The sequence below is a fragment of the Poecilia formosa genome, unplaced genomic scaffold (assembly GCF_000485575.1).
Source record: "Poecilia formosa unplaced genomic scaffold, Poecilia_formosa-5.1.2 Scaffold62, whole genome shotgun sequence".
NCBI classification, from domain to species: domain Eukaryota; kingdom Metazoa; phylum Chordata; class Actinopteri; order Cyprinodontiformes; family Poeciliidae; genus Poecilia; species Poecilia formosa.
This window is the reverse complement of record NW_006800001.1, coordinates 2473067-2492050: the sequence shown is the minus strand read 5'-3', so window position 1 is coordinate 2492050 and position 18984 is coordinate 2473067. Positions and strand designations below refer to the sequence as shown.

The window sequence follows — 18984 nt, the reverse complement described above, 5'->3', positions numbered from 1 at the left end:
CTACCGCAGCAGCTTAAAGACAAAAAGCTGTCCTTCCACAAGCACACATTGGTAACCGTTTATATGCAGGACACGGCCCTTCAGCAAAATGCACATTCAATTTAAGCAGCTGCAGGTCTCGGATATTTTACACAATTAAATGCGACTAGCAAATGAAGTGGGTTGTGTTTGAATTTTGACTCTCCATTTCCTTTGGTCAGGTTCAACTCCAAGATTCACTCACAAACTTTTCTGAGTGTTTTTCTCCCCCAGAAAAGTTTAAACAGTGTCTTGCTTACGACCTGCTTAAACAATCCTCATCAAATCGTACCAGACCTGAACATTGATTTAGCAAGCCCAAAATGACACGAGGTTAGCATCGAATCCTGTCTTTCTGCACAACTGAACATGCCAAACTGGAGACTTATTGATGGGGCAGACGAAAAGGATCCAACAACGAAGAGAAGGAGAGAAGGATGGGGCGAACGAAAAACGTCTGGAAGCGTTCACTGGCTGAGAAAAACTCAATAATTAAATGTAACGCACCAGAGGCGGTCAGGCTGTGCTTTTCCCCAGGCAGATTCAGTCGCTGCTTCATGTTTGTCAGAGGTAATCTTTGGTCAGGAGAGAGTTGAATTGACTGGGTGCGTCTGTCACATTGAGCTTCATTTGTCACCCGGTGACAGAATTGGTACACTGAACCGGGTTTGTTCAGATCCACCAAAGACTGCCACTTTTGACGTTGTGACTGATACAAACATAAAAGTAGTTTGGGTCCAGGAATAAAACAATATTGCTCCACATCATGAATAAAGTCAACAAATTGATAGAATGTGATAAATTCCAGGTTGTCTGTGTGATATCCAGTGTTTAAAACTTTTTTTATTAATGCAAATTTACACTGAGAGCAGCTGGTGGCATAATAAACTCAGATCTCTCTCACAGCTCATCTCCGGCCACGCTCTCGAGCCTAAAGTTTAGTTCTTCATTTAAGAGGAGATCTCCTCCCACACCGCCACATGTCACCACTTCTTCCTGGGTGATCCAGAAAATAACATCAGGAATCCTCTCACTGAAACGCCACAGATCACTGACTCAAGCAAACGGCCGGATCGTCCTCCATCGCCTCTTTTACAATGAAGGATTTTCACCAACCCGACTTTAAGCTTAAATTATGAGCCAGTAGCAAAGCAGCACCGTGCAACCTTAGAATAATATTGAGCTAAAAGCTACTTTATGTACACAATGTTAATATGATTGATGCACTTCAGCTAGAAACTCTTGATGCACAAACCGTTAAAAAGAAAAAAAAGCCTGGAAATCAAAAATAATTCTGCTTTGATTTGGAGGTCAAACAACCACAACTACCCGGTGCAGCAGAAGCTGAGTGGTAAAGTTGGCAGAGTCGTCACATGACCAGAGAGCAGGAAAAGAGGGCGCCTCATGAAACCTGCAGTCTTCAACATGCACAGGAAGCGACACACTTGAGCTCTGCCCATCATTCATTCTCACACAGCAACAACTGCACAAATATTAGTAACCAGGGTATGGCGTCGCGTTACATTTTGTGTCATTTGTAAACAGGCAGCGCGACATGGATACTTCACCCAACTTCAGTGATAAAAGCTCGGCCCTCCTATGAAAGTTGATGACTAATGCTTTGCCCCACCCGCCACTACAAACAGGGCTGAAAACGACTCCTCGCTAGCTGCTAACTCTGCTTTTAAATAGCAGTGGCAGCTTGTGATGATGTGGATCCCCTAAACAGAGGGGATGACGTAATCTCCGAAAAGTAACGAGACCTTTCCCCCTCCACTGTGCACCTCAGTTTGAACTAAGGTGAACGAATGGGAATATTCTCACTTTAGAGAAGCTGACAAGAGCGAGCAGACAGCTGAGTAAACTCAGGAGTGATGCTGTAAATTAAAAAACCTGCCATACAAGACTCTGAGCGGATGCGATACTGTTCATACTTGCCATTGTCGAAGGGAATATAAGCCTGGAGAAACTCAGGAAAGCCTCTTGCGTTTACGTTACATTTTCTGTTTTATGCCCAGTTTTCCATCTTAATCTGGATTTAAGCAAAAGACGAAATACAACAATACAGCAAGAGAGCTACAGAAGTTTTTCAGATGTATGTAGGCAGGTTAAAAGTTAGTAAAGAAGAGAGAGAGAGACCCAAGTGTGAAGAGGGCAACTCACCATGTTGCCCTTAGTTCACAGTGAAGAAGGTGGAAGAAATATGTAAAATGTCTTTATGTTACACGTCAATTTTAATCAAAACTACCCAACGTTTTACGACTGAACCACTTGCTGTTTTTCCACACAGGACATTTTTTACTGAAGTATCAAAAGAAACATCTATATGAGACTAGAACAACAACATAGGAGCGCATACAAATCCCTTTAGTCAGATTTGACAAACTTATATTGATGAGGATATGGATGCACTCATAACTATTTGATGAGAACAGAATAGTTTTCTGTTCCCTTTATTTTTTTTTAATCCAATTTTTAGTGTTACCTGAGACATAACAGCGCCAGCAGCAAGGAAACCTCGCCTTGACTCTTCCCAAAGTCAGTTTCTTTCTAACCTGACGCACAGAAACCGGCTGAACCAAGCTGATCGCTACATCAACTGTGGTCTGAGCCTCGACAATAGCTACAGGACAATCTGACAGGTATCAGTCTAACAGGAAGCCTCTACAGACAGACAGACTGCCATCAACAGCCACGCAGTAAGTTAGAGATACATACCATAGATCTGAATTTGCGTGTGTATCCTTTAGTTTGCTGGAGATTGTGTCAAGATTGCTCCACTTTCGCTGGTTCAGTTGGTCTGGAAGCACTTTAGCTTACAGTATATGTCAAGCAGACAGCCCATGCACACTCACATGCAAACGTATAAACACGCACAAACACACACACACACACACAGGCAACACACGCCCAGTGACACAAAACTTGCTGCTCCGCCCCTCCTAAAAAAACCAGTACAAGTCTCCGCCTCTTTCCTCCCGCAGCCAGCAGAGCCGGCTCAGGCGGATTGGATGGTTGGACACACAGTGACCCACCCACTGGCTGCTCCCTGCATGACAAACTGAGTTAAACCAGCTTAACCCAGAAAAAATGTCTGGGGCGGGGAGAAACCTTAAAGTCTGATTTTATATTAAAAAAAAACAAAAAAAAAAACAGAGCGTGATGGCTTCTACTTGAAGCGTTAAAGCGGAAGAACACGTGAAGGTTGAAGCAGTGATGAGGCAAACGTGGATGTGCAGAAGTAGTCCTGTTTGGTAGGCTGGGTGTGTCCGATACACTCACTGCTTAGGAATCTAACAGACTTCAACAACAAAGATCGAGTGTGTTGTTATATGTGTCTGAGCAGAGAGGAGAGGGAAAAAAAATAAGTGAGAGAGCAGGAGGAGGGTTTTATCAAAGAGCGTCTAATCCAGGCAGGGAGCAGAGAACATGACAGAATGAAGACCTGAAAAAGTAAAAGTGGTCAGTCGTTCTGCACAAGTAGATCCAGGGTGGAGGAAAAAGAAAAAAAAACTCCTGGACAGACGCCAAAACTTATATAAAGTTTTAGAAAAACGAGGCAGAGTGATCCCTCTTCTCTTTGCGGACTCTCACGGTCTGAGCCGCAACAGAATTTACAAGCTGATAGCTTAGTGCGCAGATAACTTACTCCTTATCAACATGGGAAGCGTTTCAAACTGGTAAAGAAGGGCTGGGCTTTCTGAACAGCGCCCTCTTCTGCCTGAAAACTCTCACAGCACTTGGAGGAAAATAAAAGCTTGCACATGCATGATGCCAGCTCCTTAGTTTCCACTTCTACTTTCGTAGCTGTAAACGAACCATTTTGTGGTTGTGTGTGTGTTAGTTTAAGGTAGTGCATCATTTTCATGAGCTATAAATATAAATGCTCAGAATTTTTACGAAATACTTGAACTAATTTAATGTTATCCTCTGTTTCTGATTCGTGTTTAGGTCAGCTGATCAGAACGACTCAGTTTCTGTAATCACAGTTACCATCACAGTTTCAATGTGTGTGCTGTTGGATTTGCAAAAGATTTGTATTTTATCATCTCATATTGTGACTTCATATCTTGCTAGTTGAAATTACTTTTGATATCCGCATTAGAGTTGCACCATATCAGGAGAAGATGCTGATTCTGATTAATTTGTGTTTCTCTGATGCTAGCCTTAGCATCTACAGACTACACATCAGATGTGAGCGCCAAGTTGATGTGGAGTCCATTAAACTGGCCAAATAAATTATTGATATACAGAATATAAAAGCATGACACTTAATATTTTATATCCTAAGAAATGTTTTGCCCAAACAATCCTTTCTGATTGCAAAAAAAAAAAAATGTTGCTCCAATATTTAACTATGTCCAACATCCAATGATGAAACGCCTCACAGACTGCATTACGTACTTGAGAAGTTCGGTGCAGAACGATCGGCAAAATGTCCGGCATCTGTATTGAGTGTGTCTGTGTTGCTGTGGGTGAACATGAGGCTGGTACACGTGTTGGTCTGCACAGACTTGTTGTTAAATCCTGTCATTTTAAAATGCTTTCCTCTCTTGCGTCTTCACAGAAGCAGCTTTCCTTTTCTCAGAAACTTATCTGGCAAAAATGTGAGCTCACTTGCTCAAACATCACAAAGAACAACCTGATGATTAAGATTTCGGATTACCACCTTGAGCACAAACGAACCACGATCAGGACTGTGATGTATTAATCATAGCCTTGTATTATTTTTGCCTCGTGCCTGAACGACTCTGTCCTCACTCGTCTAAAAATACTTGTCGCGCACAAAGACATCTGAAGCTCTCCTCTCGCTGTTGAGGACCCTTTCAGAGCAAATCTTTTCCAACAGCTCTGCCCCTGCTGACTCTACAAACACAACAGAGCCTCTGTGCTTTTCTCCGGGGTTTCCAACCTACAAACTTTCCTGTCTGTGAGACACAGAGACGACGTACCCACACAGCATTCACATGCCTAACGGAGTAAACCCTGGAAACGCTTGTTTGTTGACAAGCAGTGACCTACCGCGGTACGGAGAGGTCAACCAGTCAGAACTGCGACTTGGAAACTGGACGTTTTCTCTCCTAAAGACGTCGACACGTCAGTCAGCATGTTAGCACTATTCTTAAAGGCAGCATTTACTGTCTTGGAGGTTCAATAAATTTAGATTAGTGAGTAAGCTTGAAAAAACAGGAAGAGGCAAATACATGTCGCAAGTCCACCCTGCAAAAAAAAAACAAAACAAAAAAAAACAGTGAAAAGTGAGAGTCTTTAATTAATTACAAAACATTTAAAGATTTTGACCGTGTGTGATTATGTGTTCAAGGAATACTGTAGTAATTCTGAGTATTTATGAAATGAAATGCAGATTTTTGTTCAACTGAGAAAACGTATCATCAAGCTGTTGGTTGGTGACTCTATGCATTTTTTTTAAGTAGTTATTTTTTATGCATTTGATGAACAAATTTTATATTTATTTTTTGACCTGCTGATCACCTGATCAGAGTTGATTAAAAACTATCCAATTCAAATATCTGAATGCATTTCTGATGATTAAGCAAAACCGAGGTGGACTTTCATTTCTTCTGAAATTTACCATTTGGCTCAAATCTTTTTCTTTTTAAATCCAGGCAACACACTTTTATTCAACTCTGACCTTACTGTGTCAATATCCCCATGCATCAAAAGTCAGTCTGGTGGAAAGAGCATGGCACTGAACTGATTTAATGCATCAGCACAAATAGAAATAGTGACATTGTGTAACTCTTCTCCACTCATCCATCATTTACATCATTGTCACCCACACTCTCTCTGTCATCCACAGATATCCTCTGCCCTGCTGCCCGTCCATGAACTGCTGCTAAATTTAGCTGCTCACATATTTCAACATGGTCAGTTAACTCTTGCTTCACTCCACGCCAGAAACACACTAACAACAAAACTTAGACTCGTTTGCAACATTGTTGATCAGCTCTAGCACTTCGGCTTTTTACTCTTAACACTTTATAACCGCAAACTTCAACGTATTTCATGTGTTTACTTCAGTTTAATGATATTCAATGTATTTAAAGCATACAAACAGAATGGTTTTGATCAGTGGGCTTCAGTTCTAATTTGACTAAATTGATTCAATCTGATTTAATTTGAGTTATGTTGCAAAGTCAAATGGATGAAAGTTTCCGTCTTCTGATTTCAGACATACCTCAAAAAATTTACGAAGTTTATCCACTACTAAGGCCTGAAGGCGCTCCACACATTTCAGATTTTTACTTATAAAACATAAAAAAAAAAAAACATTTTCTTTTTCTTTCTATCTCACATTACGTATTACTTTGTGTTTATATATCAGATTATATCCCAATTAACTTACGTTGCAAGTTGCAACATCAGGATTTACTATCATATTATCCAGGAAGTGTGAGGCTGCAGGGTCTTTATTTCTCAACGCTGCTCTTCAGGACAAACATCACATGGCGAACATCGTCATGGTACATAAACAAACAGAGTTTGGTGCCAGAGGACGACACCTCTGGCGTTTTCTCAGTATGCCTCAGCGGGTTTTATGTAACAACTGAGTCAAGAACAAGCCTGACGAACAGCGACAGGATACATCTGACAGCACCAGTCTGGAGGGGAGCAGTGAAAAACAGCGGCAGTTCTTAAGAACTTAAAGGAAATTAAAGGATTACATTTAGCTGACTTTGGCAGGACCAGATATGTTTGGGTTTATCATAACATTGTGTTTCACTCTCCTGGAACCGCACACATCCTCCGAGTTCAGTGTTGTGTTCCAGGCTGATTCATCCCGCCAGCGCTGACGATTCTCATCTCCCTTCGGTCCATTTCTCCTTTTGCTTTATTTGTATTTTTGATGTTGCTTAGAACCGGCGGCCACACATTGCTTCACAGGTCATGTTTGTGACTTTTGACTATAAGCATAAGGACACGGTGTGATATGATGTCAGTTAAATGCACATGGCACCAGTTCCTGCTGCCAACCCAGCAGGGCTGCACTGAACTTCCGGTCAGTCTGCAAACTCTCTTCTGTGTAGAGTCTGTTACAGAGGGGAGGAGACTCAATGACAGCTGCTTTCAGTAACAATGAAGGAAGAATGGAGACCTTTTTTTTTGGAAGATATCTGTGCAAAAAGAGAGAGTCAGACAGGTAACAGGAAGGATTAACAAACTTTAAAGTTGCTCTGTTTTATATATATTTTTTAGCTTTATTCACTGTTATAAAACAGCATCTGTTTTGGAAATAAGTTAAGGTAACAATCTCTTTGACACAGGAACCTGTAATATCTTCAGCTTCAGCAGCATGAATCAAACTGCATTTTTTTTTTTAATCAAAATGTGATCAAATCAGTTTCAAATCTCTTCAAGAAATTGGCCTCAAGAGTCTGATCTATACCTTCCTACTAAATAGATACTAAAATAAAGTATATTACTTTAAACTAATTTCATATTACTCCAATGAAAATATTTTTATGCAAGTGTAACTGCAACAAAAGGCCAGCATTTGATAAGTAAAAATCAGCTGAAGACGTTAATATGCAATTGATGACCCTCATAACTGGCATTAGCATAGCAATCAGCTAGCTGAGCCAAATTCTTTCTGAACTATTTGAGTAAACAACTATTTGAGTAAACAACACTGAATAAACGACAACGTAATTTCCTAGAATAAATCTTACAGATGTCGTCTGCATGGTATTAAACAGCTCTGTTTATATCAGGTCTCATGAGAAAATCTGAAGCATTCTCAACAACAGTGTCACGCAACCGAGCTAATCAAAATGCTAAGATAACGACGCTGTGGCGCCCTGACAGAGTCAGGTCAGAATTTGGTAAACTAACGGAGAAATCTGCAGATCTGTAACTGTACAAAGGCTTTGCTGTGCCCACCGACCTTTGTCTGACTTTCTCTTTCAGCTCTTTGGTACTGTGCAGTGTCTGTGCTGAAGTACACTGACTTCACTGTTGGCTCTGTGCTGTCCTCTGTATGCAGCAGGAGAAGCTGCAGCTGCACTACAACCAGGACGGACGTGGGTGATTGGAACAAGCTGGAAACATCCTGCTCCCCACATTAGATTAAAAAAAAAAGAGCTAACACTGGCCAGACCCCGTTTCTGGGTTGTGAATTCCAACGAAAAGCATCACTGTTCAGAATAAACCCACTAACATCCACACTACATTATTGGATGTGCATAACTGCAGATGTGCACTGCTTGTTCTTACAACTGAGGCTTTGGTCATGGGGTGCCCAAAGTGGGTCCTCGAGAACACCGGCATCCTGCACATTTTAGTTCTCTCCCTTGTGGTCGTAGCAACCTTTTCATCATGTCAGTGTTCCTCTTAGGCCTTCTAATGATCCACCATTTGAAGGGAGAGAACTGAAACATGCAGGATGCCGGTGTTTTCGAGGACCCACTTTGGGCACCACTGCTTTAGTCGGTAACTGGCCAGAGAACCCCAAAAAGAGCTTCACACCACATTCAGTCATTCACCCATTGGAGGTGATAAGCGACAATGGAAGAAGCTGGCCATGCACCGGCACCAACTGGGCCTCTGACCACCACAGAAACAAACCAGGGACTCAAACCGCTGACCCAGCGGTTAACAAGACGAACTCCAACTTCCTGAGCCACGGTCACGACTTTACGGCAACAAGTTACACACAGATCTGTCTTCATGTCTTTGCTCATGCATGCCTCACTCTTCTTTTTGACTTTTATTTGCAAATGACAAACAGCTTTACTGTAAATTCGGCAAAATTATACTTCAGTTCATGCACTCCAAGACAACAAGGACAAAATGAAACATACGTGGCAGTGCAGAGCGCCTGCAAGTCTTTGCTTTCCTTAAAAATTTCTGGATTAATTTACAACATAGATATCAAGTGGGCATTTTGGTAAATAATATGGATCTATTATCATTACTGTGGGTTTATATTGTTCTAACTAGACTGACATGTGCATCATTCAGAGATGAACGACAAAAAAAAAAGCTCGTAGTGGGATTGCGACTTCAGTTCAGTTAATTAGGTGCCGATCAATACAAATCAATTTAGCCCCAACCCGTGTGAACCGAACTTCACACAGATTATCTAGCTCTTATTAATTGTGATTAATTGTGAGCTTGCACATTGCTGCAGAGCATCAGGAGTACATATGACACCTGCAGGTGAGAATAGCTCTCCAGCACCAGGCTTGCAGTCTTCTGTTTGGATCAACTTCAGTGGAGGAGATCTGCACATATCTCCCATCTTCCACACTGATACGCTCTCTGCGCTCAGGCCTCTTCCGCTAATCCATTAGCAAACAAAATCCCCTAACAGCAAACGAGAGCGACCCTGATAACAGGCTGGTGACATCGACGCAGTCTGGGATAAATCACCACGGAGTCACCCCGGCTGTCAGGTTGAGAGCCCAAAGATAACGAGGCTGAGGTTGCAGGGTTCAACCTACATGCAGTTTTACAAGTCGAACACATTTAGGCTTATTGCGGATACACACGCACGTCAGATTGCTTCATCCGATGCTCTAGATAAGCACATGGGAATGCGTTTCAGGGTGGGAAACAGAAATCAAACCCCTTTTTGAAACGTTAGCCAAAACCAACCAACTAACTCTCTCTTTTTTTCCTAACAGCATTAGAATGGTTACTACATTTTCATGATAGTTTTTAATGTTTGTTTCTGCTTGAGTTGGACACTGCAGGCCTTGTCTCCGTCTTGGTTGAATATCTCACTCCGAGCAGCACACACACGCACACACACACACACACGCACACGCACGCACATACACTGAACTCAGAGGCAAACCGGGAGCCTTCCACATTCCTGAAGAGAGAGAGAGAGTGAAGTCTGACTCGGGTTGACTGTGAGTTTCCCCTATAAGTCCTTTTGTCCAACAAGCACCAGAAACCAGACGAAGAGCACTGTGAGCTCGTTAAATTAGAAATGTGCTGTTTGAAATTTTGTCCCCAAACAAACCACACGTGGACACATTTAGATTAGTTATAACGGCATAAGCACACAAACACACACGCATACAAAATAAAACACGTTTGGCACAGACCTCCTCCACAGACACATCCTGCAGGGCCTGGGCGTCCCGCGGGCCTCGGATCCAGCTCAATATCTGGCCCATGTTCGACCAATCTGTGCGTGTTGTGTGTGTGTGTGTGTGTTTGTCAGCCTGCGAGTCCTTTCTGTCGGCTTGCAGCATGTTCCCAGCAGGCAGGCAGGAAGCGACAAATGAAAAAAGAGATGGGAGGGGAGAGCGACTGGGAGGTGTGGTTAAGGAGCAGAGAGGGATCAGATGTTGGATAAAGTCGGAGAAGGCAGTGGTGTAACTGTCTCTGGGCTATAAGGGGACGTGAGCTGACCAGGGGCCGCATCAGATCATGTTTGGACGCACACACAAGGCCATACGCGCATAGAAAAAAAAAAACATTCATATCTTTATGCCATACAATTATTACACCAATGGCATTAACACATGTTCAAACTTCCTACAGGGATACAGTAATAAAAGTTGTACGTTCCCGACGTCCTCGTTGTATCACCACGGAGAGTAAACAAAGAGAAGAAAAAGGCTGAGTGGAGAACTTTGACCCTTTTCTCTACCACCCTGATTTTACGTCTTAAAGATAAAAGCAGGAAGCGATAAAGGTTACACCCTGGATATAGTCGATGTTTAAAAGTGAGCAAAATAAAGTCCATGGGAAGAAAGGTTTTTTGTGCTGATATGGGCAGCAGAGCAGTGCAGCGTGCTTTCAACAGCCAGGAATGTAGGGAGTGTTTTTCTGCGAACACACAAACAGGCTTGCAAAGGTTGAAGGCGAGAGAGAGAGTGAGCGTCCTGAATCTTACCCTACTCCTCTTGCTATATGCAAAACAAATAAAAGAAATATCACAACAAATGTGGGGTTTTTTTTTTAGCTTATGTTTTTTTTAGCTAACATTACATTTACAATTTACAAATTATGCAAGAGTGTAAATTGCAATCTCTGTCATATATCTGCTGCTTTCGTTTCTCCACAACTTTACGTCTCTCTTTAAACAGTTAATGGGTGGGGTGAGCTGGTAAAAAAAAAAAAAAAATCCTTTGATTGAACCACTGAGACACATTCAGTCCGACAACAGAGCCGTTTGGGCTTCTTCAGCCTTTTAGAAGCACACCTCAGCCTAACTTCAAATTAATTTTCTTGACAACCAAACGGTTTCACAACCAGTTTCAACCAGCCTGGAACAACGCACTCGCTTGTGTCTCAATAGCTGAATCATTAAGGCTTCATAAGCAGCAAATCTGCCTCCCTCAAACACACACAATGGGTTTGATGGAAACGAATCAGCATTGTGACGTAAAAACAACAGGGAGCGTCCACTGCCGCCTGCACACGCACACACACACACACACACACACACACACTCAACAACACACACATATGGGAGTGGGATGCATTTCAGGAACTTTACAAACATGTGGGATGACCTCATCCCTCACTCACCCTTTATTGCATCACCTAGTGTTGCTCTAGGGTTGAAAGTTGCTCTAAAAGTTGCATTGAAAAATGCCAACTTTGCATTAAATTGTCATTATTTACAAAATCATGCAAAGTTGGCACTTTTAATGGACTTTTAATGCAACTTTTAGAGCAACTTTGCATTAAAAGTGTCATTATTTACCGAATGACACTTCATGACAACCGTCATAAACATTCATAAAGACTTCTTTAATTTCATGACAGGTGTTATGTCATGTTTATGACAGTGTCATGTCAGTCTTAGGCACACCCCTTCAAATAAAGTGTTACCCAATCTGACAGTGAAGAATAATAAGCTTTTTTTTTAAAGACGGATGACTACAGCAGAAGATATGAAATCCAGAGATAATTGATTCAAATGGACACACTGGCAATTAAAGTTCCAGTTAAAGCTTTAGGAAACCGCTCGATTACGTTTGTGATGGTACAGAAATGTTTTTCTCTTGGCTCAATCCCAAGTCACTGAGAAAACCATTATGGGTTTTTCTTTTACCAGTTTTCTCTAATTTGATTTCCCTAGTTTGCATATCTAGAGAAAATCACTTGAGATATATCTGCATTTATTACACAAATAAAAAGAGGGGATTATTCGGGTAGGAAAAAAAAACATACCGACATACCAAGTCTAGTTGCACGAGTGTGCCTTTTCTAAACCCTTTTCCTCCACACCCTGCCGCTATAAAAGTCACGAAAGGTCTTCAGGCTCCTTTACCTGGGAACATACTTCACATGCACTCATGGAAACGATCATACGTGAAACATGTAAGAACAGAGCAACAGTACAGGCTCTTCCACATAGCAAACCCTGGCACGGTCCCGGTCAGACCGGCACGCCTTCTGCTGCGTAAAACACCGCAGATAAATGAACCTGCTAGACAAGCTGGTGCACCATGGGAAATGAATGTTTTCTGCTGCAGATGCATCCCAAACAGGTATTTAGATAGAAATCAGCAGAGCTTTATCTGAAAGTTCAGTGAATACAGTTTCATTTCAACACCTGCACGGAAATGAATGTTTTGGATTTTTTTTTTTTTTTCAGCAGGCAACCTTAAAAAAATATAAATATAGTCACTGAGGTATAAATAAGAAACCAGAAGATGCCATCACTGTATCCTAGTATATAGTGCGGTATATGTAACTGGACTCTGCTGCTAATCTGTGGGTTCCTCTTTATATTTAGAGCCACTCACCCGCTGTAGTTCATACATTTACAAACTGAGCAATGCTTCCGTATGCTGTGAAAAAGTATTTGCACCCTTGCACATTTCTTGTGTTTTCTAATTTTATGACGCTAACATGTCTCAAATCGTCAAAACAAACTTTAATATCAGACAAAGATATGAGCTGAAGAGATTAAAAAAAAAAAAAAAGCAAATAATGATTTCCATTATTTGGCCTATGTGGAAAAACTAATTGGCTCCTAAACCTAATAAGCGGTTGAGCCACCATTGGCCAGGTTTAACGGGTTAATTTCTCGACTTATGTTGAATTTCTTTAGATTGACTGACATATTGAGGACGTGTAATTGAGATTATTTAACCGAATTCGTGCCGTCAGTCGTTGATTCTACAGATCCTGAAGTAATCAGACGCAGGTGTGGCCAGTTGAAAAGTTTTCCAAGGAAGGTGGATAATAATTATAGGTAATTCATGATTTCAGGAGGGGGGGTTGGGGTGGTGGTGATACATTTCTATCATTGGGCCAGGTTAATGCAACCAAGAAAATGCAGCCATTTTCTTGGTTGCATTAAAAAAAACAGAATTTAAAAACTGTTCTCCGTATTTATATCTAAAAAAAACACACAAAAAAACACTTGTTTGATTATCTGAAATCTGTATGTGTGGAATAAAAAAAAGAAGCAGAAACGGAAGAAGTCTAAAAATAAAACAGGAAACTTAAATAATTAAAAAGCACATCAGATTATTTAGAAAGCGATCATAGGACGCTCAGAGTGTGTCGGCACGGTGAAAGTGAATCCCACATCAAAATAAATGTGGTTTCTACATCTTACACTGCACACACTTAGTAAAAAGTTCATGAAACTCGTCTTAATCGTTCGCCCTTAAAGCGAATTCATGTGAAAACGTTAACAAGGACGTGGCAGCTGATGTCACTCTGCCTCCTTAAAATGGAGTTGTTCTGTCAGCCATAATCAAATCCAATATCACAAGCTGTCAGCATCACTTTGCTTCAAAACGGCTTCTCGGGCAGAGACTGCAACTACCTAATCCATTTATTGAATCGTCGTTGTGCTCGTTGTGGCGAAAGACTTTTAAGACCGAGAGCGCATCTCCATAAAACTGTGAGTCTGTTTCCAAAGTGTAATTGTCTCATTTTGTTTTGCTCTTGCAGTAAACGCTTCTCCTCTCCCTTTCAGCCCAGGCTGACACAGAACTCGTTTGATTGTGAATAATGACGCCTTCTTTATCAGCGAAAGGCTTTTTGGTTTTGATCTGGGGTTGATCTGCACAGTTCAGACCCAAAACGGTCTCCTCTCTGCACGACACGAAGGCTGGACAATACCACAGTGTCTATTCTTTAACATCATTGTTTGGACAGATTATTGTGGCAACTCCAGGTATTTGGAAATTGTAGCCAAGAGTGAATCAGACTTGGTTTTCTGTGCTGATGTCTTTTGTTTTTCCCATGATGTCACACAATGAAACAGTGTCTTTGAGGAGTTGCTCAAAAGTATATAACCAGGTGTGCCTCTGTTTAATCGAAAAACTTTAAGCTAATCAGAAAGCTTCCTAAGCGTCCCCATCGTCATCTGGTTTTCCACAAATGATTTAATGGCAAATTAATCTTAGTGTAAACATCTGGATATAAGAAAGTAGTAAAAATACACCTTACTAGTCTTAGCAAGTAGAAATGATTTTGGTCATTCTAACTGACCTAAAACATGAGAAGTTTATTATAAGACACAGAGAAAAAAAAAACTTAATGAAAGCTTGATTTTTTCCAATAAAAGCATTCCAAAGCCTTGAAAGTCTCCAGAAGAAAAATGAGCTAAGAAATAACTTTGTGCAAATCCGTAGAGAGTCTTTATCTCGTCATCGGGTGACAGATAACCCAGGCTTACCTGACTGTGACTGTACACAGCAGAGGGAGACAAACACACACACACACTCACACACCCTTTCATGTTAATATAAAACAACAAGCACTAATCCACGGTGAGTTTCTCATAAGTCAGTCTTTGTCTGCTGCTCCCACTTTTGGATTGTATTACTCTAGAGAACACAGCACAATGGTAAGCTATTTAAAACCCCCTTTTTAAAAAAAAAAAAAAAAAAAACTAAAATAACACAAAAAACCAAAACCTTACCCTACCCACAGGGTAGACTTATTACATCCATATAACAGACAAAGTTAACAGCTACGCAGTTAGCAATTTCACTTCAGTACATTTCATTTTATTCACTCAGTTAAACTGAAACACCCCCCCCCACACCCCCCTCAAAACCTCTGAACTATATTTCATGAGATTAAAACATATTTCATCAATCTGGTGCAAATGAATGAGTTGTGTGTGTGAGACAGGAGAAGGAGGTGAAATCAGTACCTTGCCATAAGGAGACACTGCAGAGGAATACAATGAAGTTTTGCTATTATGATGGACTTCAAGATGAGGAGCGGCCGCTCTTCCTTGCTATAAACACACACACACACACACACACACACACACACACACACCAGCTTGTTATTATGAGAACAAACGTTTTGGAGGCAGAATGATTATTGTTGTTCAATCTGAATTCGGTGGAACCAGTGAACAGGATGCAGCCATTTCAACCTATTGTTTCAGTGGGTTACTCATGCTACTTTGCTTTGTGGACAAAATGGCAAAAAAAAAAAAAAGACATTAGTATTCATTTAAAATATGTCAGATTATTATTAACTGCATAACTTAAGTACTTATGTAATAAAAAAAAACATCCCCTCTTCAGAAAGTTACCTCAGTTTAAATAGTCACACACCTCCTGTATAAATAATGTTTGATGACAGGATACAGCTGCTACAACACTGCATATAGTTTGAGTCAAGTTTCAAAGCAGAACCGAGACGTTTCCAGACTTGCCGGGCTGGGATTTCTGCATTAAAGCGCCGCTTCCAAAAGGAGTGCCAATTATTAATTAAAATGTACTGCCCTTAAAATCAGTGTTGCCAGAGGGATGGGGGAGGGGGGAGAGTAAAAATCAGCAGAGAGAGAAAGACAGCAACGCTGGTGTACTTACAAGAGTCATCCAGTACGCAGCGTACGCCATGAGGGAGCAAAGCTGAAGTCTGCACTTCTTTTCCTGCGCTCTCAGAAACAAATCCTGCTTTATGTCATGCCTCCCCTAAAGACGTGCCACTCCCTGCAGACTGCACCTTGTCGCACACTGTCTGTTCTGCAACACTTCCTTTCTCTGACTCAATGGATGCAGAGAGTTTCACAACTTTCGAAGGAATTTCGGGCTCCTTATCAAAACCACACGCAGCGACCTGTTTGCAGTATTTTACCGACCTACTCCACCCAGCGAACATATTTACTTTTTTTTTTTTTTGGAAACGCAAAAATGAAAAGACAAAAGCCTTTTTGGTTATCATTAGCGCTCCAGAAGCCTTAGTCATCATGCCTCTAAGTGGACAGAAAGCAAGCTGGTTGTTAGTAGCTTTGAAATATTCAGTCACTCGTATCTCCTGCCTGGTCCAGAGGATGAATCGGGTCCAAACGTGCCAAAAAATAAAAGAAAAGTCCTGTCTGTCGTTGTGCAGGTTGCATTGTTTGGATCTTTATGAGTGCTTGTAATGAAAGCAAAGATGAAACGTACCTCCTTGGTGTTTTTCTGATGGCCGTGGCTTCTCCTCTTATGTGGCATCTTTGCAGACCAGGATGGATAAACTTTCTCCAGCTCCCTTTGCGACCCGACTTGTGTTTCGGAAATCACTGTGTGAGTGACCAAGAACCAGTTAAGCTGAGCTGCTCCTCCCGCTGGTGGAGGGGGAAACAATGAGGGTTTTAGGAATGCTTACAGAAGATGGCAAACCCAAAAATGATTCAGCATGATGGTGTGTGTGTGTGTGTGTGTGTGTGTGTGTGTGTGTGTGACAGTTTTGCAGCTTGCAGTCTTGTTTTCAGTTTATGTTACCTTATTCTGTGACGCTAATTGCGACCTTTTTGTTGAATGCTGTCAGATATTTGGTTGAAAATTGGTCAGATATATGAAAACTTGTTCAAATGATTGATTAAATGAAGAATATAAACTACTTGAACTGCGTATTTCGGGTCGTATTTTAGTAAAAATTAAACAAATTGTTGTTTTACTAGCTGGTTGGGCTTTCTTAAGCGGGATACACCCCCCCCACACACACACACACACACACACAGTAAAGGGAAAAGTTGACTCACCAGTTGATGGCATTATTTCCGATCAGTAATCCGAGACGTTCCCAAAGCACAATGCTGCCCCCTGCTGAGCAAATCTGGAACTGTCCGAGCCAAGGCTTCTGAAAATGGCATCTGGCTTTTGAGCGGCTGCTCTAAAATTTAATGAGGCCCAAAGGAGACTTTGCAGCCTGTGCCAACTTGAAGTGGAGCCCACCAGCAGAAACACCAGCAAAGTGACACTTGCATTTCTGTGATGTTTTGATTATTGGTTATTATTTATTAATATTTTGAACCTGGCTCATTGACTCAGTTTGCTTTAAATTTGTTGCCTCTGAAGTGTCTAATCTTCCTTTTGAGTTTACCCACCAGTGATACTGCGGAGATAAAAGCAGGTATTGGTACATTTGGTAGAGCGGTCCTCCTGCTGGGAAAGGAAATCAGCGTCTCCGTAAAGCTGGTCAGCAGAGGGCAGCTTGAGGTTCTTCACATTATCCTGGTAGCTGAGTTTGGACCTGATGAGACAAAGTCGACCTACCTCAGCAGATGACATGGCCCCCTAAATACTCACTGACCACGGACACTTTACATTTTACTTCAAGAACCACATTTAATGGTATGTTCACCGTCCTGCAACATGGGAAAACAGGAGCATGAAGTCAAATATCCACGCCCCTTACAACAACTAAAGGATGTAAAGTGTTTAGTTAGATTTTAGAATTTATGTTAAGTTTTAATTTATTCATACACACGTTTTATCTATTGATTAGATTATTCATTGTCTATTAAGTGGTGGATTTGTGAAATCTATTTTTGTGTTTCTTCCTGATGCATAGAAATGAGGGGAAAAAAGTTTATTCATTCATCTGGAAGATATGTCTCCAGTCTTCCTCTAAATTTTTGGACGTTGATCTCCGAATGAAAAGAAAAAAGATTATTTCACCTGAAAACAAAACTTTGGACAACTGAGCAGCGAATTAAGAACGAATCTAAGACGTTTTTCTAACATTTTCTCTGTTTCAGGAGCAGATCTGAACGATGCAGCTCGTTTCCCGGTCGTGCCGGTTGTTTGAAACTCTGACTCCCGCCGCAGTCCTCACCTTGTGAATCTCCAACTAAACTTTATATTACAATCTATATTATTCCTGTGGCTTAGACACCTTTTTCCAAAACACTGTCATTCAGAAATAACCATATCCTCTCCTTCCTGTAGAGGGTGTCAGTGACTCTCTGCCTGCCTGTCAAGTCGACCATCGTCTCCATGACTTTCTAGGCCAAACGTATACATACATTGTGACACTTATTTATTGAATATCTTGGTCTTGTTCAGTCTCTCTTCTCTGGGAAGCTGAATTTTAGGTCATTAATTGCCAGATGAGATTTGAATCCAGATTCATTTAGCTGTGAGACATCAATACTAACCACTGAACACACTGCATGTTAGTAGTATTTAAAGGGGCCGTATTATGGATCTTCCAGACACATAGTGCCATTTCATAGCACAATCCAGTAACTATGTTACTTTCAGTTGTTACGAAAATGCTGTATGGATCAAACATAACTTAAAATAAATTTAACTTAGTACCTTTATGGATTGAAATTGGGCCCCTATTAAAAACTCCTGCTCTTCTGAAACTCCGCCTTCAGAAAGTCATCACATCGCTCCTCTATTAACCCTTTAACAGCATTTTTTTTTTTTTTACCAGTGTTGCACTAAGAATTAGTTTGTAAAATGAGCTCAGCAGATGCACAGTTTCCCCAGGTCTTTGTTAAATAATTAGGGCTCCTCAGAGTAATTGGGAATTAAATTTCTGCAATATGATGGCAAAAGTTGTTTCTCAGTGGTGGGCTTGGGAATATTCTGAACCCCAGAAAACATGCTGTGAGGACAAAGTATCCATCAGCAGTGATAAAACGTCTTAAAAATGTAACACTTTCCTGCGCAAATTGCAAATTTTACAAACTAACTTTGTGTCCAAAAGCATGTAAATGTTTCAATGTCTTTTGTGCACCAAGCAGCAGCTTGGCTGCAAATGAGGATTTCATCA

General features: G+C 41.1%; 1 protein-coding gene across 20 annotated transcripts in view; it reads right to left on the bottom strand.

Annotated features, from left to right (window-relative positions):
- The window catches only part of cast (calpastatin), a 38106-nt gene extending 21603 nt beyond the window's left edge, over positions 1 to 16503 (bottom strand). For 3 of the 20 annotated variants that reach the window (XM_016672529.1, XM_016672525.1, XM_016672530.1), the window contains exon 1: positions 10095 to 10234. In XM_016672529.1, the coding sequence (XP_016528015.1) occupies positions 10095 to 10166 (72 nt within the window). In that variant the 5' untranslated portion in view covers positions 10167 to 10234. Of the gene's footprint in view, positions 1 to 2736; positions 2945 to 10094; positions 10260 to 15130; positions 15218 to 15803; positions 16058 to 16382 lie in introns of those variants that run through there. The other 17 variants (XM_016672523.1, XM_016672534.1, XM_016672522.1 and 14 more) reach the window with 16 other exon arrangements.
- Positions 16504 to 18984: the final 2481 nt, after the last annotated feature.